The 21,956-nt window shown below is 33.4% G+C and overlaps 3 protein-coding genes across 3 annotated transcripts; 2 read left to right on the top strand and 1 right to left on the bottom strand.

Annotated features, from left to right (window-relative positions):
* The first annotated feature begins 1,041 nt into the window (after positions 1-1,041).
* Positions 1,042-2,594, top strand: LOC138336856 (oncoprotein-induced transcript 3 protein-like). The gene is made up of 4 exons (XM_069286449.1): positions 1,042-1,273; positions 1,432-1,641; positions 2,235-2,396; positions 2,539-2,594. The coding sequence occupies exons 1-4, from the start codon at positions 1,171-1,173 to the stop codon at positions 2,580-2,582; spliced, it is 519 nt and encodes a 172-aa protein (XP_069142550.1). The 5' UTR covers positions 1,042-1,170; the 3' UTR covers positions 2,583-2,594.
* A 975-nt stretch (positions 2,595-3,569) lies between these two features.
* On the top strand, positions 3,570-12,148 carry LOC138336854 (uncharacterized). Its single transcript, XM_069286447.1, has 9 exons — positions 3,570-3,807; positions 4,002-4,088; positions 5,611-5,952; positions 6,392-6,471; positions 7,514-7,577; positions 8,337-8,510; positions 9,097-9,347; positions 9,636-9,927; positions 11,915-12,148. The coding sequence occupies exons 1-9, from the start codon at positions 3,733-3,735 to the stop codon at positions 11,924-11,926; spliced, it is 1,377 nt and encodes a 458-aa protein (XP_069142548.1). The 5' UTR covers positions 3,570-3,732; the 3' UTR covers positions 11,927-12,148.
* A 696-nt stretch (positions 12,149-12,844) lies between these two features.
* On the bottom strand, positions 12,845-20,673 carry LOC138336855 (uncharacterized). The gene is made up of 8 exons (XM_069286448.1): positions 19,852-20,673; positions 18,937-19,146; positions 18,387-18,548; positions 16,104-16,130; positions 15,677-15,880; positions 14,762-14,935; positions 14,375-14,427; positions 12,845-13,778 (listed from the first exon to the last, which is right to left on the bottom strand). The coding sequence occupies exons 1-8, from the start codon at positions 19,904-19,906 to the stop codon at positions 13,731-13,733; spliced, it is 933 nt and encodes a 310-aa protein (XP_069142549.1). The 5' UTR covers positions 19,907-20,673; the 3' UTR covers positions 12,845-13,730.
* Positions 20,674-21,956: the final 1,283 nt, after the last annotated feature.

The following is a 21,956-nucleotide window of genomic DNA, read 5'->3' as shown; positions in this document are numbered from 1 at the left end:
ATACAGCAGTTGATCTCCGCGATTTCGCGGTAAATTAAAGCATTCGCCTAAATTTCATCTGCAAAATAATAGCAAAAGAAATAGATAAATTATATATATAGTTTTTGCCATTTTGTGATTGTTTTTATTTGTTGTTTAAAGTGATTTCTGCAGGTATGTATCCATCTAAACACATAACGCATAAAAAGCAAGTGTTTTACTGACAATGGATCAATTCTGTGTTGTAAATAATGTTTGTAAGGTATCATACATGTTTGTCTGTAGATTTTAATGATTTTTATAGCTTAATCAATCAAACCTGAAAGGTTTTAATTATTTACTGAAACTTATATCATATTTTTATTTTAAATTTTGTTGTTTGAAGTGCCTGTGCTTAAGATAATAAGAATTTGGTGTTTCACTTACAGGAGAAGCGACCTCGGGGGATAATTTATCTTACGCGAAAATCGCTGATAATTTTAATGCCTGCTCACATGGCAAATCTTAATGTTAAAACCTTATAAACCAAAGTCTATAAAAGTGATATAGCACTATAAAAAGGGCAACATTTCCACTATAAAAAAGACACAACATGAACATATCGGAGTCTCCCAGGACATAAATGGGTGGCCGTCCTTACATGACCCTGGCTGTTGGTAGGACGTTATAATCAAACAAACAAACAAACAAACAAACATGTATTCTGTGAACAATACCCACACATTACATAAACTGATGTTTGAAAAAATAAGTTGAAGATAGTTAATATCTGAGATTAGAATTACATGACATCGAAAAGAGAACACCAATGAGTTAATAATAAAAAAATAAAAGCTTAGATATTCTCTCTAGTATATTAGACCAATAAAAAAGAAAAAGGAAGGATGATGAAAACCATTTCGTTTTTTGTTGTTCTTCGCAGTAGAATTTCCCCAGAAAGAACGCAAAATGAATAAATAGATAAATAAATAATTAAAATGAAAACTAAATAAAATAAAGGCCACGCATACTACAAATATTTCAAACATAAAAAAAAAAATATTTTTCAATAAATGAATTGGAGTAAACATGGACATTGTGAAATGTGTAGACATTTTGTTCGGTTTAAATATTGATTTACTCTCAGGTTTTTTTCATGTGAGAGGAATTATTTTTTTAGTTGTATAAATAGAACATCACCGATTAGGCAGTATGTTTACCCAGGTGTGCATTCAAACAGGATACCTATTTCCAGGTATACACTACAGAACAGAACAACTCGTAGTGATGATCCTCCTATTGGTTCTTGCCACAGGTAAAATATCAAACTAACATTTTTCTAAATATTTTACTGTTTACATTTCAAGTAACAAGGGCGTAATTTGTATGTATTTATATATCGTAGCATTTCATTTTACCTGTTTTTCATATTCATGGATAAGCTTTGCCGTGTTTTATTTTGTCGATATTAAGGACTTCATGCCGGTGCAGACCCTTGCACGGATTACAAAGAATTGCCGTTTGCCGACTTGAGATTTGAAAACAACATCTACACTGTGCCTGATGAGCCTGTAACTGACCGGTACTTGAAGCCAGCCTGGTATCGGGCCGGAGAGGAAGATATGCCGACCTCCCCACCAAAGCTAATGTCATGTGGAACAAAGTTCCCCATTTGGCTCAATGGTAATAATATATGATTTGATTTTGTTTCAATGCGTTTTTCCCATTTTATAACCTTTATCTCACTCATACTATTTTTGTCATTATTTATGGTAATACTTTAACGTATTGAAATGAAAACCATTTTCTAAATTTCATATCAAATCATACAGGTAGCACGTTATTTTCCTTTGTGCATGTTGTTAAGGAAGCATGTACCCGACCATTAGTTCTCATATTGGTGATTTTGTTATCTGCCACGCTTATGTAAGCGGTTCTTATTTGAACTAACCTCCTGTAGCAGCTTAAGGGTGCCCATTGTATATACATGTACATATCTAAAACAAATCACAACTTCCGTTCATTCACAATTGTTTATTTATTCTTACAATAACATTAGAATAAGTTTAGTTTTTTCGTGAATAAGATTTTTTACAATCAAGAAATAGTTTAACTGCAATGACCTTCTCATATTTACATGTTAATGTTGATTTTAATCGAAATTGCTAAATCGATGGAAACTATATGAAAATGCATTCATAAGGTTTAATTCGCATAACTGGCACGAAAATAAGTATGTAAAGTATGACTTATTAATATCATTTAATTGATTTCAGGAACTATACCGCTTGTCTCTGGTATCGAAGTTTTAAGATTTGCATGTCTTGTGGGTGCAACAAGCTGCACAAGGGAATACATGGTCAAAGTCAAGAATTGCGGACAATACCGTGTTTATTTCCTTGGGCGAACTAGCGGACACGAGCAAGCATATTGCTTCGGTAAGTCGTAAACATTATTATCGAATTATGTAGAAATTAACGACCACCCTGAATTAATCCATTTGTATTATACCTTTTTTATAGTTATATTTTCCATTTTATAAAAAATGTAAATTCCATTGATTTGTTTTGTATTTTGTAGGCGTTGGAGAGTCAGGTAAGTGTATGAATAGCATCACACCATAAAGTAGAACATCCTCGATACTCTAGGGGTTCTGATCACTTACGATCTCTACACCCCTGGACGATCTCATAGTAAAACTGGTGGCAACAGTACAGAACAGGCAAACCAGGTAATTCAGTCCTTTAATGCATTTCAAAAGAGCCGTATAACGGTACACTGCGGTTGACTGTGTGGCTTAGAAGTAGGGCGTCGCTCTCTCTGCAGTCTTCAAAGATTTTTTTGCAGGCCTGTGATTGGTTCAGATTTGTTCCCCTGAGCAGCCTTCAGTTCTAGTATTAGTCCAGGGTTGTAGAGATCGTAAGTGATCGGAAACCTTGGAGTATCGTGTATGATTGCAGAACAAAGAAGACGTTATATGCTATACAACGTATACTTACAATCATAGACCTGTCGTGTATGGCCTTTTAATGACAGATAATGACAGTATTGTTTGAGCGAAAATCCCCTTTACTTTGCTGGTCAGTATCGTCTAGAGGAAACGTGGGTTGAAGAAGCGAATAATTTTAAATATCATCAGAGAATTCTCAAACGTTACACAAAAAAGTATTTTCTTAATATTATTTTAATAAAAAAATTATCTTTCCTTAGTTGTGATTCAATTGCTTGTTAATAGCGTGGAGCTACTGACCACAATTCCGAGTTTATTTCATTTTCCAGTTACTCCGGCATTCCTTCACCGTTTAAATCTGGCAAATTATTAAATGAAAATGGCTGCTATACCCACCCAAGAATGCATCATGCACGTTCCTGATATATTTTTTCTTGGACCAATAAAAACCTAGATTTTGATCAGGCCCCAAGATCATTTTTTCTTGGCTAAGCAAAAACTAAAGTCTAAGACTAATTCATGATCCTGGGGCCAGGTCTGATGTGAAACTATTCTATCCATGTTATATTGATTATGTTAGAAACGTTCTCATGAAAATAAACGTTTTCGGCAATTTACATTAACTACGTCTATGTGTTTCTCAAATTTGATTTGAAGGAGGAAGACCAACATATACCCCAAACAACGTTAACGCTACAGTCGCCCTCGAGCTTACAGATACATTTACCACAAACTGCAAGGGCTACTGTAAATTTGACAAGTTTGAGACATCAGAATTATTCTATCAGGTCACTTGGTATGTCAACGGAGATTTTCTTACGTCGATGAAACCAGTGTATTTCAGTAACCTCAGTTACGTCCTCCTTAATAAAACCAACTTAGTAACCCCGGGGGGAAATGTGCGTATCTTTTCATTCTTCGGTAAATTTTGTGATTATAAAGTGCTAAATTTCTAAGATAATAATAATATATATTATGCCACTTTCTGCCAGCTTCCCAAAGAATTCAAACACCAGAATTCAAACTACCAGTTTCTGAATATTTCATGTACCACTTGATGCATGTACACTGATGTGAGGATCAATATTTGAAGGTATCGTGTTCAGTCCGTTCAAGGACAACGGCAAGAGGTCTTCCAGGCTTATCTGTAAAAAGTGCCGAGATCTTCATAGGAATAAAGGTATGTATCGATTTTATTTAGTAGTATATTTTTAGGTCCGTTTTGTAACCACTCAGAGATAAGCGCTATATTTTGCACGAAAGGCTACATGTTATATGCTATTCAAATTATTAGATTCACAAAATAATCTTTTTTTATAATGGTACATACCTTAACTGAAATGGCTTTTGAGTTTTTAAATTTAACTGTAAAACGAGTTTGGTAATTTGCTAGAATCTCAAAAGATAAAAGTTTACCGTTAATACTACATTTATCATAACATTTTTGAATTTTTTAAAATAAATAAATTGATTGCTTAGTTTTATACCACGGGTCGTCTTGTTTGTTTGTTTGATTAATTAAAATCCTATTAACAGCTATGGTCATGTAAGGACGGCCTCCTATGTATGCGGTGTGTTGCTTGTATGTAGTGCGAGATGCGTGTTTTGGGAGACTGTGGTATATTCGTGTTGTGTCTTCTTGTATAGTGGAACTGTTGCCCTTTTCATAGTGCAATATCACTGAAGCATGCCGCCGAAGACACCAAGCAACACACCCCACTCGGTCACATTATACAGACAACGGGCGAACCAGTCGTCCCACTCCCGGTAGGCTGAGCGCTAAGCGGGTCGTTTTATGTTTCTCGGTGTCGCCCTTATTTCAGTGCCGTAGTTTCCTTTCATTTAGTGGCAAAACAGCAAAATTAACTTAGATTACAAAGGGAATCCTGCATTTGCTTGGTGTTGTTACTTTATCTTAGGCCATGGATATCGATTTTCTGACGCTATAATTGTTAGTTGTAAATTTATGTATTGTTGCGTTTTGATGTCAAACTATATTGGTTTCTATCATTATAACATAATAAGATGTTATAACAAAAACGTGTGTACATGTTACATACCAAATATGATTTGGATTGTTATTAACTATTGTTCTATATTTTGGATGAAATACCCCCAAAAGCAACAGAATATCCTGCATAATGTTATCAATTTATGACTATTTGAGTATATAGTTTCGATTACCAGAGGATCTCAGTAGAACTAATTTATTTAACACTTCTAACAAGGAGTTATAATAGGTTAACGTCCTATTACCATCCAGGGTCATTTAATGACATGCCAGGTTTGCTGGTCAGTACCTTGCAACTGTCCCACATGGGATTCGAACTCGCATCCAGAGTTGGACGGCTTGTGGTAATATGTAACTACATCTAAGTTACACTTGATGCATATTCACGCATTCTGATTTCCATAGATTTTTATACTCCCGCCATAAAACGTTGGTAATGGGTGGGTTAAGGAAAGGGGTATTCTCTTGAAGTTTCCATTAAAAAACACCAAGATTTTCATACAGAAACTGTAAATCAAACCTGTCGAATATCATATGTGTGTATTATATTACATGAAGCGATGGGCAGCTGACCCGAATTGGTTTCCTTGGGAAATGTCAAACATATCACAAATGGTCCTAGAAAGGTCCCCCATTACAACGTTAGTTGCTGTTTTAAGAATTCATGAATATTAATTTTGATTTATTAAAGGTTCTTACCCCGTACATTACCATCAAAAGAGGAGAATCCGGTGTCATACGACTTCAGCCAACAGTACCAATAGGATGCTTCCCAAAGAATTCAAACTGTCAACTTAGCTTAAATTTGATAAGGTCAAACAAATATTTTTCCCAAGGAATAGTTTTGTTAGAAACTACAAACTGCGGGGCCACAATTCACACTGAAAATTCTACTGCTGTCCTAGAAATAGCCGTGGTCGTTGAGGAAGACAACGGTCGTGCGATGATGGCAAAAACATTCGATGCAGTTTTTCGAACTGATTTATACCTGTTCCATGCATTTTGGTCAGAATATACGCTCCCAGTAATTAAGGTATGGTGTTTCTTTATTACAATTTTACAATACAGTTGTTAGTATTCATACTAATAAAATGCCATTTTAGCTAACAAAAATGGTTAGTTAAACAATACAATTGATAAAAATATAAAATAGGAAAAAAACCATTCACCTTGTCGGCAGGGGTTCGATCCTCTGCACGCAGGGTTAAAGGTCATCAGTAAGCTGTGATATGGTATTTAATTGGCAACTTGGTTTCCATCCCAATAAGACACATTGCACGCTTGCAGTCGATCTATTGTAAATTATATATATATAAGTTGCATAAATTGTTTTGCAATTGATGTAAAATAATTGTTGTTCATACATGACAATTGTATAGATATTTTGACGGATTGTATATTTTGCCTCTCTTCTCTCTTAATTAGATAATTAATTTGCCAATAAAGCTAATTGTTTTTCTTTCTCTTTAAAGATTCATGTAAATGATGTCAGAGTTCCCAATGGTGTGTGCACAGCTTACAGTGGTGTATATATGATGACATTTGATCAGAGGTAAAGTTTATCTCAGAACGAACTTGATAAAGTATCTTTAAAGTTGCTCTAGATAAATATCATTTTTTATTTTCTTGTGTTTGCTAGTCGCATGGTATGGGAGATAACTCATAATAAGGATCATCTGAACACTTATTTCAAAAGATTCAGATTGAAAGTAAAACAATATTATTTCCTAAGCAGAGTTCATATTTTATTGACTTATTTTGTTTTTAATTCATAATCTAAATACACAAAAGACTAAGCGGTAATGCTATATATTTATTATATATATGCTTCTTTATGTACAATATATTAGGGAAGTCTAGATATCCCTAATATTTAATTATGCATTTTCAGGTTTCAAATACAAACTTATTTTCTAACTGGCATCCTTAAAGGGATATTTTTATAATACATAAAAACCACATTCTTTGTAGTGACAGGTTATTACATTTATTACCAACAAATTCAAGTAATTGAATGTTCTGTACAGATATTTTTTATTATCATTTCGAACAACACATTTTTGGTTTGGCTTCAATTTATACACAAAGATAACCAATATTATTGCATTAATGTACATGTACCGTAGATAATCCGGCCTGTTTGAACAACACGTGGATTGGTTGGTTCTGTAGATATTTCAATTAGTTAAAGATGCTACACCGCCTGCGAGTGATAATTTTAATTTATTAAAAACAACAGCAGATAAATTAGGATTTTTCTTCAGTAACAACAAATACTTATATTACACTATTACCATCATTGAAAAGCCTCTAATTTTAATTTAATATAAACGCATTTAAAATAATTGATTGCATTCCGAAACAAATCCATGACACGATGTCCTATATGGAATGAGGTACTGACTTCACAGACAACAAGAACAAAACAGATTTTTTTTTTATGTATATTTGTATTATATAGACATATATATACACGATTAAACATCAATTATTGTCCAAATGATATCCATGTATATTGTTTATGGTCTGTCAGCGATGAAGCATTTTAAATGAATGATTTCTGTATGTTGATTATACCATTGTCTATTTTGAAGACCTTACAAAATCCAATCTGCCGGAGACTTTATCATGTACAAACACACGGAGTATCAAATACAGGTTCGCTATTTTGATTTTTTTATATATATATTTTTGTTTCAAAATAACATAAGTGGTGAATTTGAACTGTTTAGTACTTTAAAAGTATCTTAAGTTATTTCAAGTTGCATGTATCATTTAATTCGGCGAAAGCGTTCATAACTTTGTTAAAGCATATTTTCTTATGATTTTAAAGCAATTTGTTACTACTAAATCATTAATATGTTATTCACTTAATTAATACAATCAATAAATTAGGTTGTTATGTCTCGATAACGATGACTGTTGTCTTTATCTGACTTACTATGAATGACCAGTAAACAAATTACATGATATTCGATTTCTATATATCACAAGATAATGCAATTTATTAGGTTTGTCCAGCTTGATAAGAATCATAGTAATTTAATATTATTCTTCTGATATATAGTATTAGAAGGGTTTATATGTGTATGGTTTTAAGTGATATTTTTACCATTGTGTTGTATCATAATTAAATGTCTAAAATTAATTTAGATAGTCACGGTTAGTATTTCTTTTGGACATGGACAGTTGTTTGTGTTTTCCGATATTGGTATTTTTTCCCCATTTTTCATTCTAAAGAATTTTGATTTAACAGTTTTGTTTCACAGCCATTTTTTTGCTCATTGTGAGCTTGAAATCCCTTGCTTTGTCTTTGGTCTTTAAGTTTCTAATATAAAAACCACCATGTCATGATTTTGGTAATGAAAAAAAAAAGAAAACAATCGCAATCAAAGTTTTGATTTTCTACTAATGCAGGTACAAATTAGAATTAGAACTTGTCACCATGGTTCTCCTTACTGTATTTGGGGAGTTGCTGTACAAGCCGGACGTGATGTGTTTGTTATTGACAAAACAATGGGAATGGTTGACTTCAGCGTTTGTTCCGACTCTGTTCTAGATGTGAGGAGAGAGGGGACAACAACGTATCGGGTAAATAGTGTTACAATAAGTATTTCTTTGTACAGTTCGTAACGTGCAAAGATGAAGTTATGTGGTCTCGATTCTAGATCTTTTGATCTACGATAAATAGTGTTGCAGGCTTTAATTGTTAATACTTACAATAGTAATGCTATCGCTTGTTAGCGACGCGCTACGATTATTTCCCTTTAGCTCAGTCAATAGAGAAGCGGACCAGTAAGTCCAAGGTCGTGGATTCAATCCCGGCCGATGCAAGCCATTCTCGCCCTGTTACAATTTGGTCGTATATATATGCGGAAGTGATGAGAGGTTGTGTGTTCGTGGGGGACACATTTGAAAGGGGGGGGGGGGTGAAGCAGGTTTTATTTGCGCATATCGTATTACAAGTGTCGAGCTAGGGAGAATTCTTTAGTTCAGTCGGTGCATCAATGGAACAGTACGTTCGCGTCGCAGGTTCAAGCCCGGCTGGCTGTACAATACTCTCGCCCATTAAAATGTTTCTCATAATTTCGAAATAATACATGTTATCACAATGAATCATAACAATTATGGATATTGTATGCGTTATTTTATCCTTGAATATAAATTTCTGTTTAAGATTTACACTCCGATCGGGACTAGAATTGACGTGAGCATGGCCGTCTCTCATCTGACAGTGAAAATTTATCCATCTGTAAGAGACATGGAAAAATCGGAAGGTCTTTGCGGGACGCTAATCAGTGATTGTACAGATGACTTTAGGATGGGAAACAACGCTTATTTCCACTCCTTAGATACTGCGAAAACCTGCAATGCTATTGTATTCCAAGACTACAATTTCAAGCCAAGAGTTTTCTCTAATTCATGGATGTAAGTTAATAAAAAACCTTAAACTATAGCAGCATTTATAATTACTAATATTTGAAAATGCTACTACTCTCATTATCATTTGAACACACTTGACTATAAGAAACCAATTAAACCTATTTCTGGTTTGCAATCGTACTGACAATTTCTATTTTAAGACTGGAGAGAAAGAAATTGAAAAGTTTTATGTTTATTAAATCGAATGTAATTTGTTTAGCACTGAAATCCAATCGATAGCGTAAATGAATTATTTTGAATTGCCACAAAAGAACATCTATATTTCTCTTGAAGAGGAAGCCATGTCCCAGGCGCTGTTAATTTATTCAATTTGTCGTCCAATCTGACTTCACTTCAACCTTGGAGAAATGACCTTAGACGTTGTCACTGTGATGCACCGGGAGGAAAACTTCAGAGGGAGATTAACTGTACGTCCGGTATGGTGTCTACACATCGAAGGATAGAAAGAAGTGAAATAAAGATAAGCACCTGTAGAAACCATAATATAAGTGGTGAAGATCGTTTCAAACGAAATACAACGTTGAACAAGATCAAAAGAGACCTGTACCATCATACAAAGAAGAAGGTATATTTGCATTGCTGTTTTAATTAACGGTAATGCACTTTCCATGCAGTTATTCAATATTCAATTCGATTGTTATATTTATAAACATAATTTAATTTGCATATAGGAACATTTCCGTGAACAACTTTTCACTATAAATCGACTTTCAAAAGGACTTATTAAAGCTGACAATGTAAATTAAAGCACCCGCATCTCAAATCGTTTGCACATATTCCTGATTGAAATCAACTTTGACAATAGGTGGAAATTTATAATATATACACGTACAAATGACATGATAAAAAATAGCGTTTGTTTCCGTATTTATTCATTTGGACATAGTTTGGGATATAACTGATAAGTAATGACATTTTTCACGTCACTGACACGTTGTCAGGTGAGTGCACAGTTCATTTTTATTTACGTTATCGGACCTCGTGGTGTACTGCGGTCAGTGTAAAAATGAAAGCTGTTTTTGGCGAACATTCTCTATCTATACCAATATATACTATCAGTGGTAACATGGTGCACTAAATGAGCAAAAATATCCGTTTACTTTTTAAAAACAAGAGGCCCAGAGGGCCTGTATCGCTCACCTGGTTTGTAATGCCAAGTAATGTTCTGAATACAGGTTCATTGTTTCTTTTCTGAAGGGATTTTAATATTAACCTCTAAATCCCCTATTGGGCCCCACCCCTCCTGCCCCCAGGGGGTCAGAGCCAAAATTTATACAAGTTCTGTTCCCCTTCCCCCAAAGATGTTTATGGCCAAATTTGGTCACAATCCAAGCAAAACTCTAGGACAAGTAGCGATTTATAGAATTTATCTCTATTTCCCTATTGGGCCCCACCCCTCCAGCCCCCGGGGGGCCAGAGCCAAAATTTATACAAGTTCTGTTCCCCTTCCCCCAAGGATGTTTGTGGCCAAATTTGGTTACAATCCATGTAGAACTCTATGACAAGTAGCAATTTAAAGGATTTACCTCTATTTCCCCTATTGGGCCCCGCCCCTCCTGCCCCTGGGGGATCAGAGCCAAAATCTATACAAGTTCTGTTCGCCCTCCCCCAAGGATGTTTGTGGCCAAATTTGGTTACAATCCATGTAGAACTCTATGACTAGTAGCGATATAAAGGATTTACCTCTATTTCCCCTATTGGGCCCCGCCCCTCTTGCCCCCAAGGGGTCAGAGCCAAAATTTATACAAGTTCTCTTCGCCCTCCCCCAAGGATGTTTGTGGCCAAATTTGGTTACAATCCATGCAGAACTCTATGACTAGTAGCGGTTTAAAGGATTTACCTCTATTTCCCCTATTGGGCCCCACCCCTCCTGCCCCAGGGGGGTCAGAGCCAAAATTTATACAAGTTCTCTTCGCCCTCCCCCAAGGATGTTTGTGGCCAAATTTGGTTACAATCCATGCAAAACTCTAGGACAAGTAGCGATTTATAGGATTTACCTCTATTTCCCCTATTGGGCCCCGCCCCGCCTGCCCCAGGGGGGTCAGAGCCAAAATTTATACAAGTTCTCTTCGCCCTCCCCCGAGGATGTTTGTGGCCAAATTTGGTTACAATCCATGCAGAACTCTATGACTAGTAGCGATTTAAAGGAAATGTTGACGGACGGACGGACGGACGGACGACGGACGACGGACGCCGCGCCATGACACAAGCTCGGGCCAGGTGAGCTAAAAATGATCGATATATATGAGTCATCTGCTAAACCCTTTGAAATGGTTTTGTTTTCAATCACGACACCAATATTTCAACTTGCATTGTCAGCTTAAACATGCGGTTAAATACAATATTAATAATAAACCTATATTTTTGTTTCTTCAAACGAAAAATGCGTTTGCTGACCACTAAGCTAAAGAGAAACATTGATAATAGTTGATCAATAATTAGAAGTTCGATCTGTTGTAGATCGATATATTAAAAGTTTTCCCTTTGCGACATGAAATGGGTTTTATTTTCTTCTGTGAAATTCACCGGATCTGGGCCATTTACTCTTTCAGAATGAAGACTGACAGGAATGAGTGATTCGACTGCTTTCAGTGGCATCAATTAAATTGATATGATACATCGTCCTTCAACATATATGTAGCTTTGTAATCAGATATTGAAATGCTTTGCCCATTTTGTAGAATATCTGTGTCCACTTCTCAGTTCGTTTTGATAATAATCATGTTTGATACTTCTATTGGTATGATATAAACATGCTTTTCAGAATAAACGTTGATAGATACTTAAGATTATATTTCAGTGTTTCGTCACTATATGAATCAACCAACTGACGAAAACAAACATTTGCCTACGAAAACACTATGAATACAATGATTCTTGTGCATCGATCAGCTGATTTCAAACATCACACCAGTTTCATATCAATAAAAAAGTAGTCCCCAAAAATATTTTAATGTAAAATCTTTAATGTATTGTTTCTTGATATAGAATCAACTAAGGTTTACTGTTATGATCCAATTGAATGTATTTTTCTCAATTTCATAGTGACTATGAATAGCAGAAGCTATCTACAAATCTTCCTAGGAGTGTTAATGATATGTAGATAGTTTCTGCTATTCATAACCGCTCTGAAAATTAGAAAAATACATTCAATCCCTATGAAAAAGACATATTATTTTGTATTGTAGAATCCAATTAATACAAATTCAACTCTATTTATCAAAATAAGATATTATTTTTAAAAAAACTTGGTCAAGATATATATAGTCATCGAAGAACTACGGCGCGATATCCAAGCTTACTGAATTATGTATATCTGAAACTAAGAAAACGCCAGCTTCAAACATTTAAATGACCACAATATGAACAAGCCAAACATTGTATTTGTCGGTGGTATTTCCTAAGATGTAAACTCAATAAGAGATAACAATGCACATGTTTGATTTTACTATTGATTCAACTTTATTCAATATGGACGGAAAATAAGAGTCAAAGAATATAATATAAAATATTTAAAACGTGACGCTCTGTCATGTGCATATTTCCTGCTTAAGGGCGTAGTTAGACCAATAAATATGTCTCAGTCGAGGCGATGACTTTCATCATGAATAGTATATTTCCAAGATGTGTTTTGTTAAAAGCATTAAAAGTAATCTTTAGCATCGTGTTCTGAAGCAATTAAACGAATGGCACTGCTGATACCCATTTTGACTGATTTTGTGGCATGTTCACCAATTTCAGATATAAAATGGCGTAATAATCAAAAAAGATTTTGCGATAATTCAGCAAAATATTAAAGCAAAAATAATATTTGGCAGAACTAAATGGTTTAAAACATAATAATGTATAGCTCATCTAAAATTTGCATTAAATGATATGCCCTTTCTTCAATATAATCGGGAATAGAAAGTCTATGCTTCCTGTTTGATGTAATTTTCTAGTTTTTCCCTGCAATTCTGTAATTTGATCATCGATTACAATTATATATAGAATGATATTTATAAGAAAAAAATTTCTGGATTACCTTGACTAGAACTAAAATATGTCCGTGGATGAATGCATGTTTTTGACATATTTGAATTTTAATGCATTCGTAGAAATTGAATGGTGTCCAGAAAAAAATAATATTAGGAACCCAATTGTGAAAATGCAATGGTATGTTATAGTTTATGCAATAGACGGTCGTGACATTTTCGATAATAAAAAAAACAACAATATTTAAAAAAAAAAACAAAAACATCGATGCATATATATAAGTATGAGAGTATCTTCTATTCACTAAAGACAGGTAATTGGTAGGTCATTATATCACAGTTGGCCGTTGGAATACAACACATATAAATCCGGCTGACGTCATCATCAACACAATTATTGAGTCCACACCAAGAGCACGAGGTACACCAGCTGGACAAACATCTGTAAAATATATATAACGGAGAAACAAGAATTCTATGTGGTACAGAAAATATATCCAATGTTTTGGTCTTTGTCAAAAAGTTAAAATGATATTAAATCAAATACAATGAAACCTGTCGTATCGACCTCCTCTGTATAAAGACCATATATTTAATAACACCACTTTGGTGGAACTCATAATCAGTTTTGACTGTATGTTCTATTTTGAGTATTGGTCCAGGTGAGCAAAGCTTAATAATCCGCGAAAAGTCTCATAAAATGTTACATCAAATGGACATCATGTCTTTCAACGAATTCAGTTAGATTACCATTGGGCCCTATTGTGCATATTTGATTGATAGAATGATTAGTAAGCAACGTGGCCGACAGACGGTCATCATAAGTGAAGCCCCCTTTCCCCCTAGAATATATTTCTATCAAATATTTTATTATCTTTATGAATCATTGATAAAGGAACAGATCCTTTGAATACCTCACAATATATTTTGTTGAGAGTTCTTCCTTTCCTCAATGTATCCCAATATTGATATATTGAAGGTTAGGCGAATTCATTTACACGGTTTCACTGTAATTACTGATATTTTCATTTTACTTACGTTGCTGCTTTGCAAGCGGAATCCATTGTTCCGACCAAATGTGATATCGATATCTAAAAAATTAGGATAATCCATTATTAAGTTCTTAATTTGTTGAGGATATTTGCTGTTCATAGATATTTTTCAAGATAGTGTAATTGTCATGCGATTGCTATGTACACCGCGTGTTCCTTCTTCGGATCTGTGCCAGTTGGATTTCCCCCAAAATGGCGACACCCATATGAATGGAACAGCTTATTATTTTCTCTATCTTAAGAACATTACGGATATTAATTTTTCGCCATTGAAAACCCAAATGTACGTTGTTAAAAATAATACCCCAATATTTGAAAGTAGAAAAATAAAACGAAAAAAAAACGGCATTACAATATGGCTAGTTGTACTTACCAGCGTCCCCAAAGCAATACCTCTCCGGACAGGTAGGTCGTGCCTTCAGCTCGTAGACATAATAGGATTTACAGTTGACAACCTTTATCTGGAATCTTTCTCCACAACAATCCTTTTCATTTCTTACACATGCATCTCTGGTCACAATACCGTCGTCTGGTGAAGGATGAGCGTCTAAGCCGGATTTTATAAGAAATAGAAAATCATTAAATCAATTTGACACTGTACAGTTATAAGAAATAGAAAATCATTAAATCAATTTGACACTGTATAGTTTGAGCCCTGCAGGTAGGGCGTTAGAATTGTACCTGCTGCCCCTATTGCATGATCGTAAAAGGCGACTAAATTTAGGATCTTATCTTTTCTTTTCTTCCTAACTGACTTTATCTTTCCTAATACCTTCCTTGGCACCGCCTCACTTTTGGCCTTGCGTTGAGCGTTCGCCCCTGTGAGGAAGGCTCTGGGTTCTGTCCCCTGGCCGAGACACACCAAAGTCTATAAAAGTGGTAGTTTCTGCTCCTGCTTAGCGCTCAGCAAACGGGGAGTGAGACGACTGGTTCGCCCGTTGTCAGTATAATGTGACCGGGTGGGGTGTGTTGCTTGGTGTCTTCGGCGGCATGCTTCAGTGATATAGCACTATAAAAAGGGCAATAGTTCCACTATACAAGAAGACATAACATGAATTTACCGCAGTCTCCCAAAACACGCACCTCGCACAACATACACGCAACACACCGCATACATGGGAGGCCGTCCTTACATGACCATAGCTGTTAATAGGACGTTAAGTAATCAAACAAACAAACAAGTATAGTTATTTGATTTTTCTGAGAAATTTTGACCCGACTCCGCGTAAACGATTTTATTTCTACTTATAGGGCTGTTGATAAGGAAGAAAATGTCTATTGAATGTACCTGAGAGCCAGATTGGAGATTCTGCACCACAGCTTCCGGGGACTGGGCACTGGTCAAACATCTTTAGTCCTGTGTTATCTTTCCCCGGCTTGGATACCTTGTACCATCCACTAATGCTGTCATCACACAGATCTTTCCGTGAACATGTGGTCGACCTATACTTATCACCTTTTAGCTCATCTCTGTCAATAGACTCGCACGGATCTACATAAAGAAATAAATAATGTATTTTCACTCGAAATTCATTTAAGATTGTATTCTACCTTGTAATTGATCAAGATTTTTAATCTAATGATAATGTTTCAGTCTTTTAATTGTCTATGGTGCTTTATATTCTTCAATCAGTTCTTTCTGTAATTTGTAATAATGAATCTTGATAAGAGGTTTAAATTTACACTTTTGTTATAAATGATATGTTGGTACGTACCTGTAGGTGGACAGCGCTCACCCTCACCTGTAATAAAAACAAAATTTGGTGAACGAAGGTCATGATGGCCGATAACTCATATTTAAACTGTTTTAATTGAAGCATGTTTACGAGTAACAATAATAACAAAAGCTAATTCCACTCAAATCAGAGTAAATAATGATTTTGCCGCACGCATATATTACAAGTTCTTTGATTTATTGGTATAATGATGATGAAGCACGTGTAAATTATGTAACCCCGGCGAAGCCGATTTACATACAATTTACACGGGCTCCATTATCATTATACCCTCATAACCTCAACAAAATAAAAATGTATTCCTTATATTTACAGCTTTTCACAGCGACTGTTCACAATGGAATTGCCGCACGTGTTGTACTATCCTTATACACTGATAATGATAATACTAAAAACATGGTTATTGAGTTCATGTCAGTGCAAACTGTAACTATTATTTAATATTTGAAATTATGACACCCATATACGACGAGAAACGAGATTAATGGAACAGCTGGATGACAAAGTGACGAAACACTCAGAATGTAAATATATCTATAAATCAATTAAAGCTGAAATATTATATTTTAACAATTCAATGATATTCCGTATATATTAAAATAGAACACGTAAATATGCGTGCTGAAAAACGTAAATTTACAAGTACATGACATTGTAATTTTACGTCACATGTAATAGAATAGATAAATCTGATCGAAAGCAGAGTGAAATCTAGAACTGGTTGTTTGACATTGCCCAATGTTCACATCTTGACACAAATTATTTAAAATCTAGATCTGGAACTTTTTACGGTTATTCGCACGTTATACAAGGGAAGCACCGAATGAGTAAGTAGAAAAACCACTCACACTCGTGTACATTGTAGTCAATTATTTGCATGGTATGGTTACATACAGACATTTTTGATTACCAACACATATACTTACATGGATTTGTTTCTTACATTGTACATATAACTCGGTTTCTGTTTCTATGCAGTTAGTTGATTACAATTAGATATTTAGTAAAGTGTATTTTTTTTTTTATAATTAATTGCATGATTTTAATATAAATGGGTTTTTTTCAAAACAAAAGCTAATGATCATATGATATAATATTAATGTAGTCTGTAGAAGTTTTCTCATTTTTAGTATGATATATATTTAATAAATTTCCCAATATACGATGAGCATATCTTATGAGCTAATGATTGGACACAATTTTCACAATGATAAATGTTGCAAAGCATAATTGTGCTTAAAGGACATAATCAACTAATGTAATTGTGTCTAATATTTTGTAGCTGTGTAACCTAGAAAATTATTTGCATTTTCAAAAAGTACTGTTTCGAAAACAGTCGCGATAGAAGAAAGATGTCTATAATACATTCGGAAATTTATGATGAAACTGTTGTACAGATTTATAAATATATCAATATCAAATTCACGTAAAGATGCTCCTCCGTCAACAAAGCAAACTAATGTTTAATTTTTGGATACAATTGATGTTTAATCGTGTGTTTTATATGTCTAATTAACAGAATATATATATAATTTGTTTTCTGTTCAATTTGCACCTCTTTCTATATAGGGCATAGTGTCATGGATTTTTTCGGTGTGCAGTTAGTTATTTTTTTAATGACGTAAAATAAGAAGCTTAAACTTTTCAATTATAGTAAAAGTTTTCAGTAAATAAATTTTGTTACTGAATAAAAATACTAATTCGTCTACTCTTGGTTTTAATATGTGAAAAATATCATTCGTCGGCGGTGTAGCATCTTTAATATGCTGTATGAACATTGATTTGAAAGATTATTGTATAATATTTAATTTTTGTTTATATATATATCACTTTCATCCCATAACTATAATTTACCTAATCCTAATAATTTGTCATTCAACATGTCTCCCCAGTACTGCAGAAAGTTGCCTAATCGATTTTTGACATAATTGATATTCTTATACATACGTATTGGTAATATACATCTCCACATTGTGGAAAACATCTAAGCAATTGTGGATAAAAATAAATAATGACGTTATAACTTAATAACTGAAAATTTACTTTTAAAAAGTGACACATTGGTTACTATAATAAGGTAAAGCACTTTACTGCATAGCTCTATACATTGATTTGTTAAATAGTTCTATTATGTTTACACGGATTGTATTTCCCCCAAATATGATAACACACAATTTTTAGAATTTAAAACAACAAAATTAGCATTAAAAAGTAATATTCCAGATGTCTGAGTATTCGGATATCATTATATAAAAATCTTACCAAAGCAGTATGCCATTTCCAGTCCGCGTGTGGTTTGTAGTTTGTAGACATTAAAGGAACTGCAGTTTTTCACCTGTATATTGTATGTATCTGCACAATCTGACTGTAGACCTCTCATACATGCTGTCCTGTTCACTGTTTCACCAACGCTTGGATGTGTACCTTCAACATTACAAATGTAGAATTTAATAATAAATAGATGACTAACATATCTCTCAATATATAAATGTCATTATTAAAAAAATGTTCCATAATTTTCATGAACATTATCAATATTAAAAGTTTTGATACCTGTATATCTCAATGAATGAATTTACAATTTAAAATCTTAACAGCATTTTTTTTATAATTTCATGATAATGTACTCAATATTAATATTTTTTCGAATATCTATTTATCAAAATTAAAAATATTGTAATTTCATAACGCCTATATTAACATTTGTTATATTTTCTTTCATAATTCATTCTTTTTTTCTTTCTTGCTACAATGATATATTGATATATCTCTTTCTCATTAACCTCCATTAATTAGGAAACTTAATACTTACCATTCATCCAGATAGGTAACTTGGTACTACAGCGTGTTAAGTCGACAGGGTGTGTTGCCATACTTAGGGGGCCGCTGTACCCCTCCACTTTGTACCACAGGTTATTTGTGATATACCTATCATTGATAGCCTTCCCTGGTTTATACTCACACTCTGTACCTCTGTATTTCCCTTGGTGGAGAGATACATGATATACGCACGGATCGTAAACTAAAAATAGATAAAAGGAAAAAATATTATTGAACATTACAAACTGGATTCACTTCTTCCTTCAAATAATTTTGGATTACAGTTCCTTACATTAATGCTATATGTAATTTTCATACTCTCGAATCAAGAATTCATCACTAAACGTTACCTACATTTTGAGAATTGTAATACTTACAATTTTTACATATACAAATAAAACTCTTATTGCCAAAATCAATATATTTACGTATAAAGTGCGGTGAAATGAGTACATATGGTCAAACCATAACGTCATGTTGTGATCTACATTTTCATTTCACATTTACATAGTGTTATTAGTAATTGTAAAGTGGCTTTTGTGTTTTCATCTAAAATGCCTAAGGCATAACTTTTACAGTGCATACATTATTTGTTGTAACTTATATTTATAAGGCATTATATATGTTTGTCTGTCCATTTGAATTATGTTCATAGTTTAAAATTTATCAATCCTTATGGTTTTAACGAAAAAATAAAAGTCAAAATTTATGGCACGTTTAAATTTAACTTTCATAACACTTGTTCACCCTAACATAATACGGTAACATAATGACACAATATACAGATATAACTATTAAAAGGTACAGTATGTAGTATTTTACTTGTTACAGTAAACAGGTTATATTCAAATCATTGTGATTCTGTAACTGTTACATTTTATGTGATAACTATGATGATTTTACCTACCTGCATTGGAATAAGAATGCGACACCGAAATGATTATCACCAATAAGGTAATCATGTTCGACCTACTCTCGCTGGCTATCAACGTTAGAATGCGTTTACATGATATGCTTAAACTGCAAATCAACTGATAACAATTCCGTGGCACAGACGTTCTCTGATTGGTCAGAGTTTTTTATAATGGAATACGAATTACTTTCACAAATTATATATGTACTCAAAGAATGACAAAAGTGTGGTATTACTGGTAGCTTGTTTCTTTTTTGCTTTTAACATTATTTTCGATACAAACCGTTAAATTGAACTCAGATGTAGATTATTAAATTCAAATATCAGATGTAAATTATCAAATTCAAATATCCGATGTAGATTATTAAATTTAAATATCAGATGTAGATTATTAAATTTAAATATCAGATGTAGATTATTAAATTTAAATATCAATTCCTGACACAATAGGTTGTTTTCTACTATCAATAAATCGTTTATGGTACGGTTGAATATAAAGGTATATTTTGGGTTTTAACATGTGAAAAATGTTATTTTTCAAGAAAGTAAGGAATTGGAATGAACTATTATCATAATGAAAACATGTTACAAAAGCTACATAGAAATTTCGCGCTTGAATGAATTATTTTCAACAAACAAAATTAACATTGTTTAATAATATGGTCGCACACAGACTAATCTTCTGGCAGATTCAAAGCATGCAAAAAATTTCAAACATGTCTATAAACACCGTCTAAGAGACAAAGAAATATATTTTAATAAGCAAGTATTTTTGATAAATAATGTCAAAAACAATATATCCCCGATGTGTGATGACTTATTTTCCATTGTTCTACTCTTCTTTTCTTCATTTTTTGTGGTTTTAAGTTTTTCCTACAAAATAAAATTAGAAAGTTATGTTCTGTATCATCATTTATGATAGAACACACTTACGCGTGCGGGTAATATTTGTGAAATAATCAATCCCATTTGTTTTACATCTGTATGTGTAATTATAAAACTAGAGTATCTCGTTATATTGGATATGAAATTAAATATTAACATGAAAGGATATATATGTATTTCATGAAGAGCTTTATGTGTGGAAACATTGAGTTGTTAAATCAATAATGTCAGGTGGCACCGCTTTGATCATTTCTTTTCTAATTTTCAGATTTATTAGACTTTAATTGTCATGTACTGTTGTGCAAAGATGGAGTTGAACATTGGTCTTGTTGACCATTTTCGTTACTAAAATATAAATCGACATATTCAAATTAAGTACAAACATGAGCTCTACTTAAACAAAAAATGGATAAAATGAATATATATATATATATATGCCACATTTAGTTGGAAATTATTTATTACTTTGCTGATCTCAACCTAACACCCTTTTTAACTCCACAGCTGGGTATCAACTCGATTTCACCTAAGTCATTGCATTTCACAATTGAAAGACTAAACTTACAAAACATATATATATCATCCAATCGAAAATGTTTAAACAAACAATTAAGTTACACGTCAATGTCTTTCTTATTAATCAGGAAGTTTGCTTCCAAAATTCCATTACTTTTCTGATGCGAGAATAGCTATGGATACACTAACGGCTTATTCATTTCTTTGTTCCGTTGAAGTGGATAAAAAGATTTCAATGACCGTGATGTTTTTATCTTTAATCGATGAGATAGCCTGCTGTTATCATGTTTACACGAACATAAACTTCTGAAAATGTCAAGACCTAATGCCATTGCTACATTATGTAAACTTGATTTTATAATCAAGAGTATTAATTAAGCAACACACTATTACAAGATTGGACATACAGTTGATATGAAGCCCATCCGGAAGGAAGATAAATAGAATGCTGCCCGAGAACTAGCATACTGGAATCATGAACATGAAAAGACACTTTATATAAATGTCTTTTAAATCCTATATATGTTACAGACTTCCCCAAGCGTCTTTGCCATTGTACATTATTGCGTTAACACGAATAAAACAAAAACCATCTGTATATAATCACAAGAATGCAACGAAAAGACTCCATTTCATTTTTATATTATTATAGGCTAGTAGTCAAAAATACATTTGAACGTATTTTTATTAATAACATA

The sequence above is a fragment of the Argopecten irradians genome, chromosome 12, assembly GCF_041381155.1.
Source record: "Argopecten irradians isolate NY chromosome 12, Ai_NY, whole genome shotgun sequence".
Lineage (NCBI taxonomy): Eukaryota > Metazoa > Mollusca > Bivalvia > Pectinida > Pectinidae > Argopecten > Argopecten irradians.
Note: the sequence above shows the minus strand (reverse complement) of the source record. Positions and strands in the feature narration are given on the sequence as shown.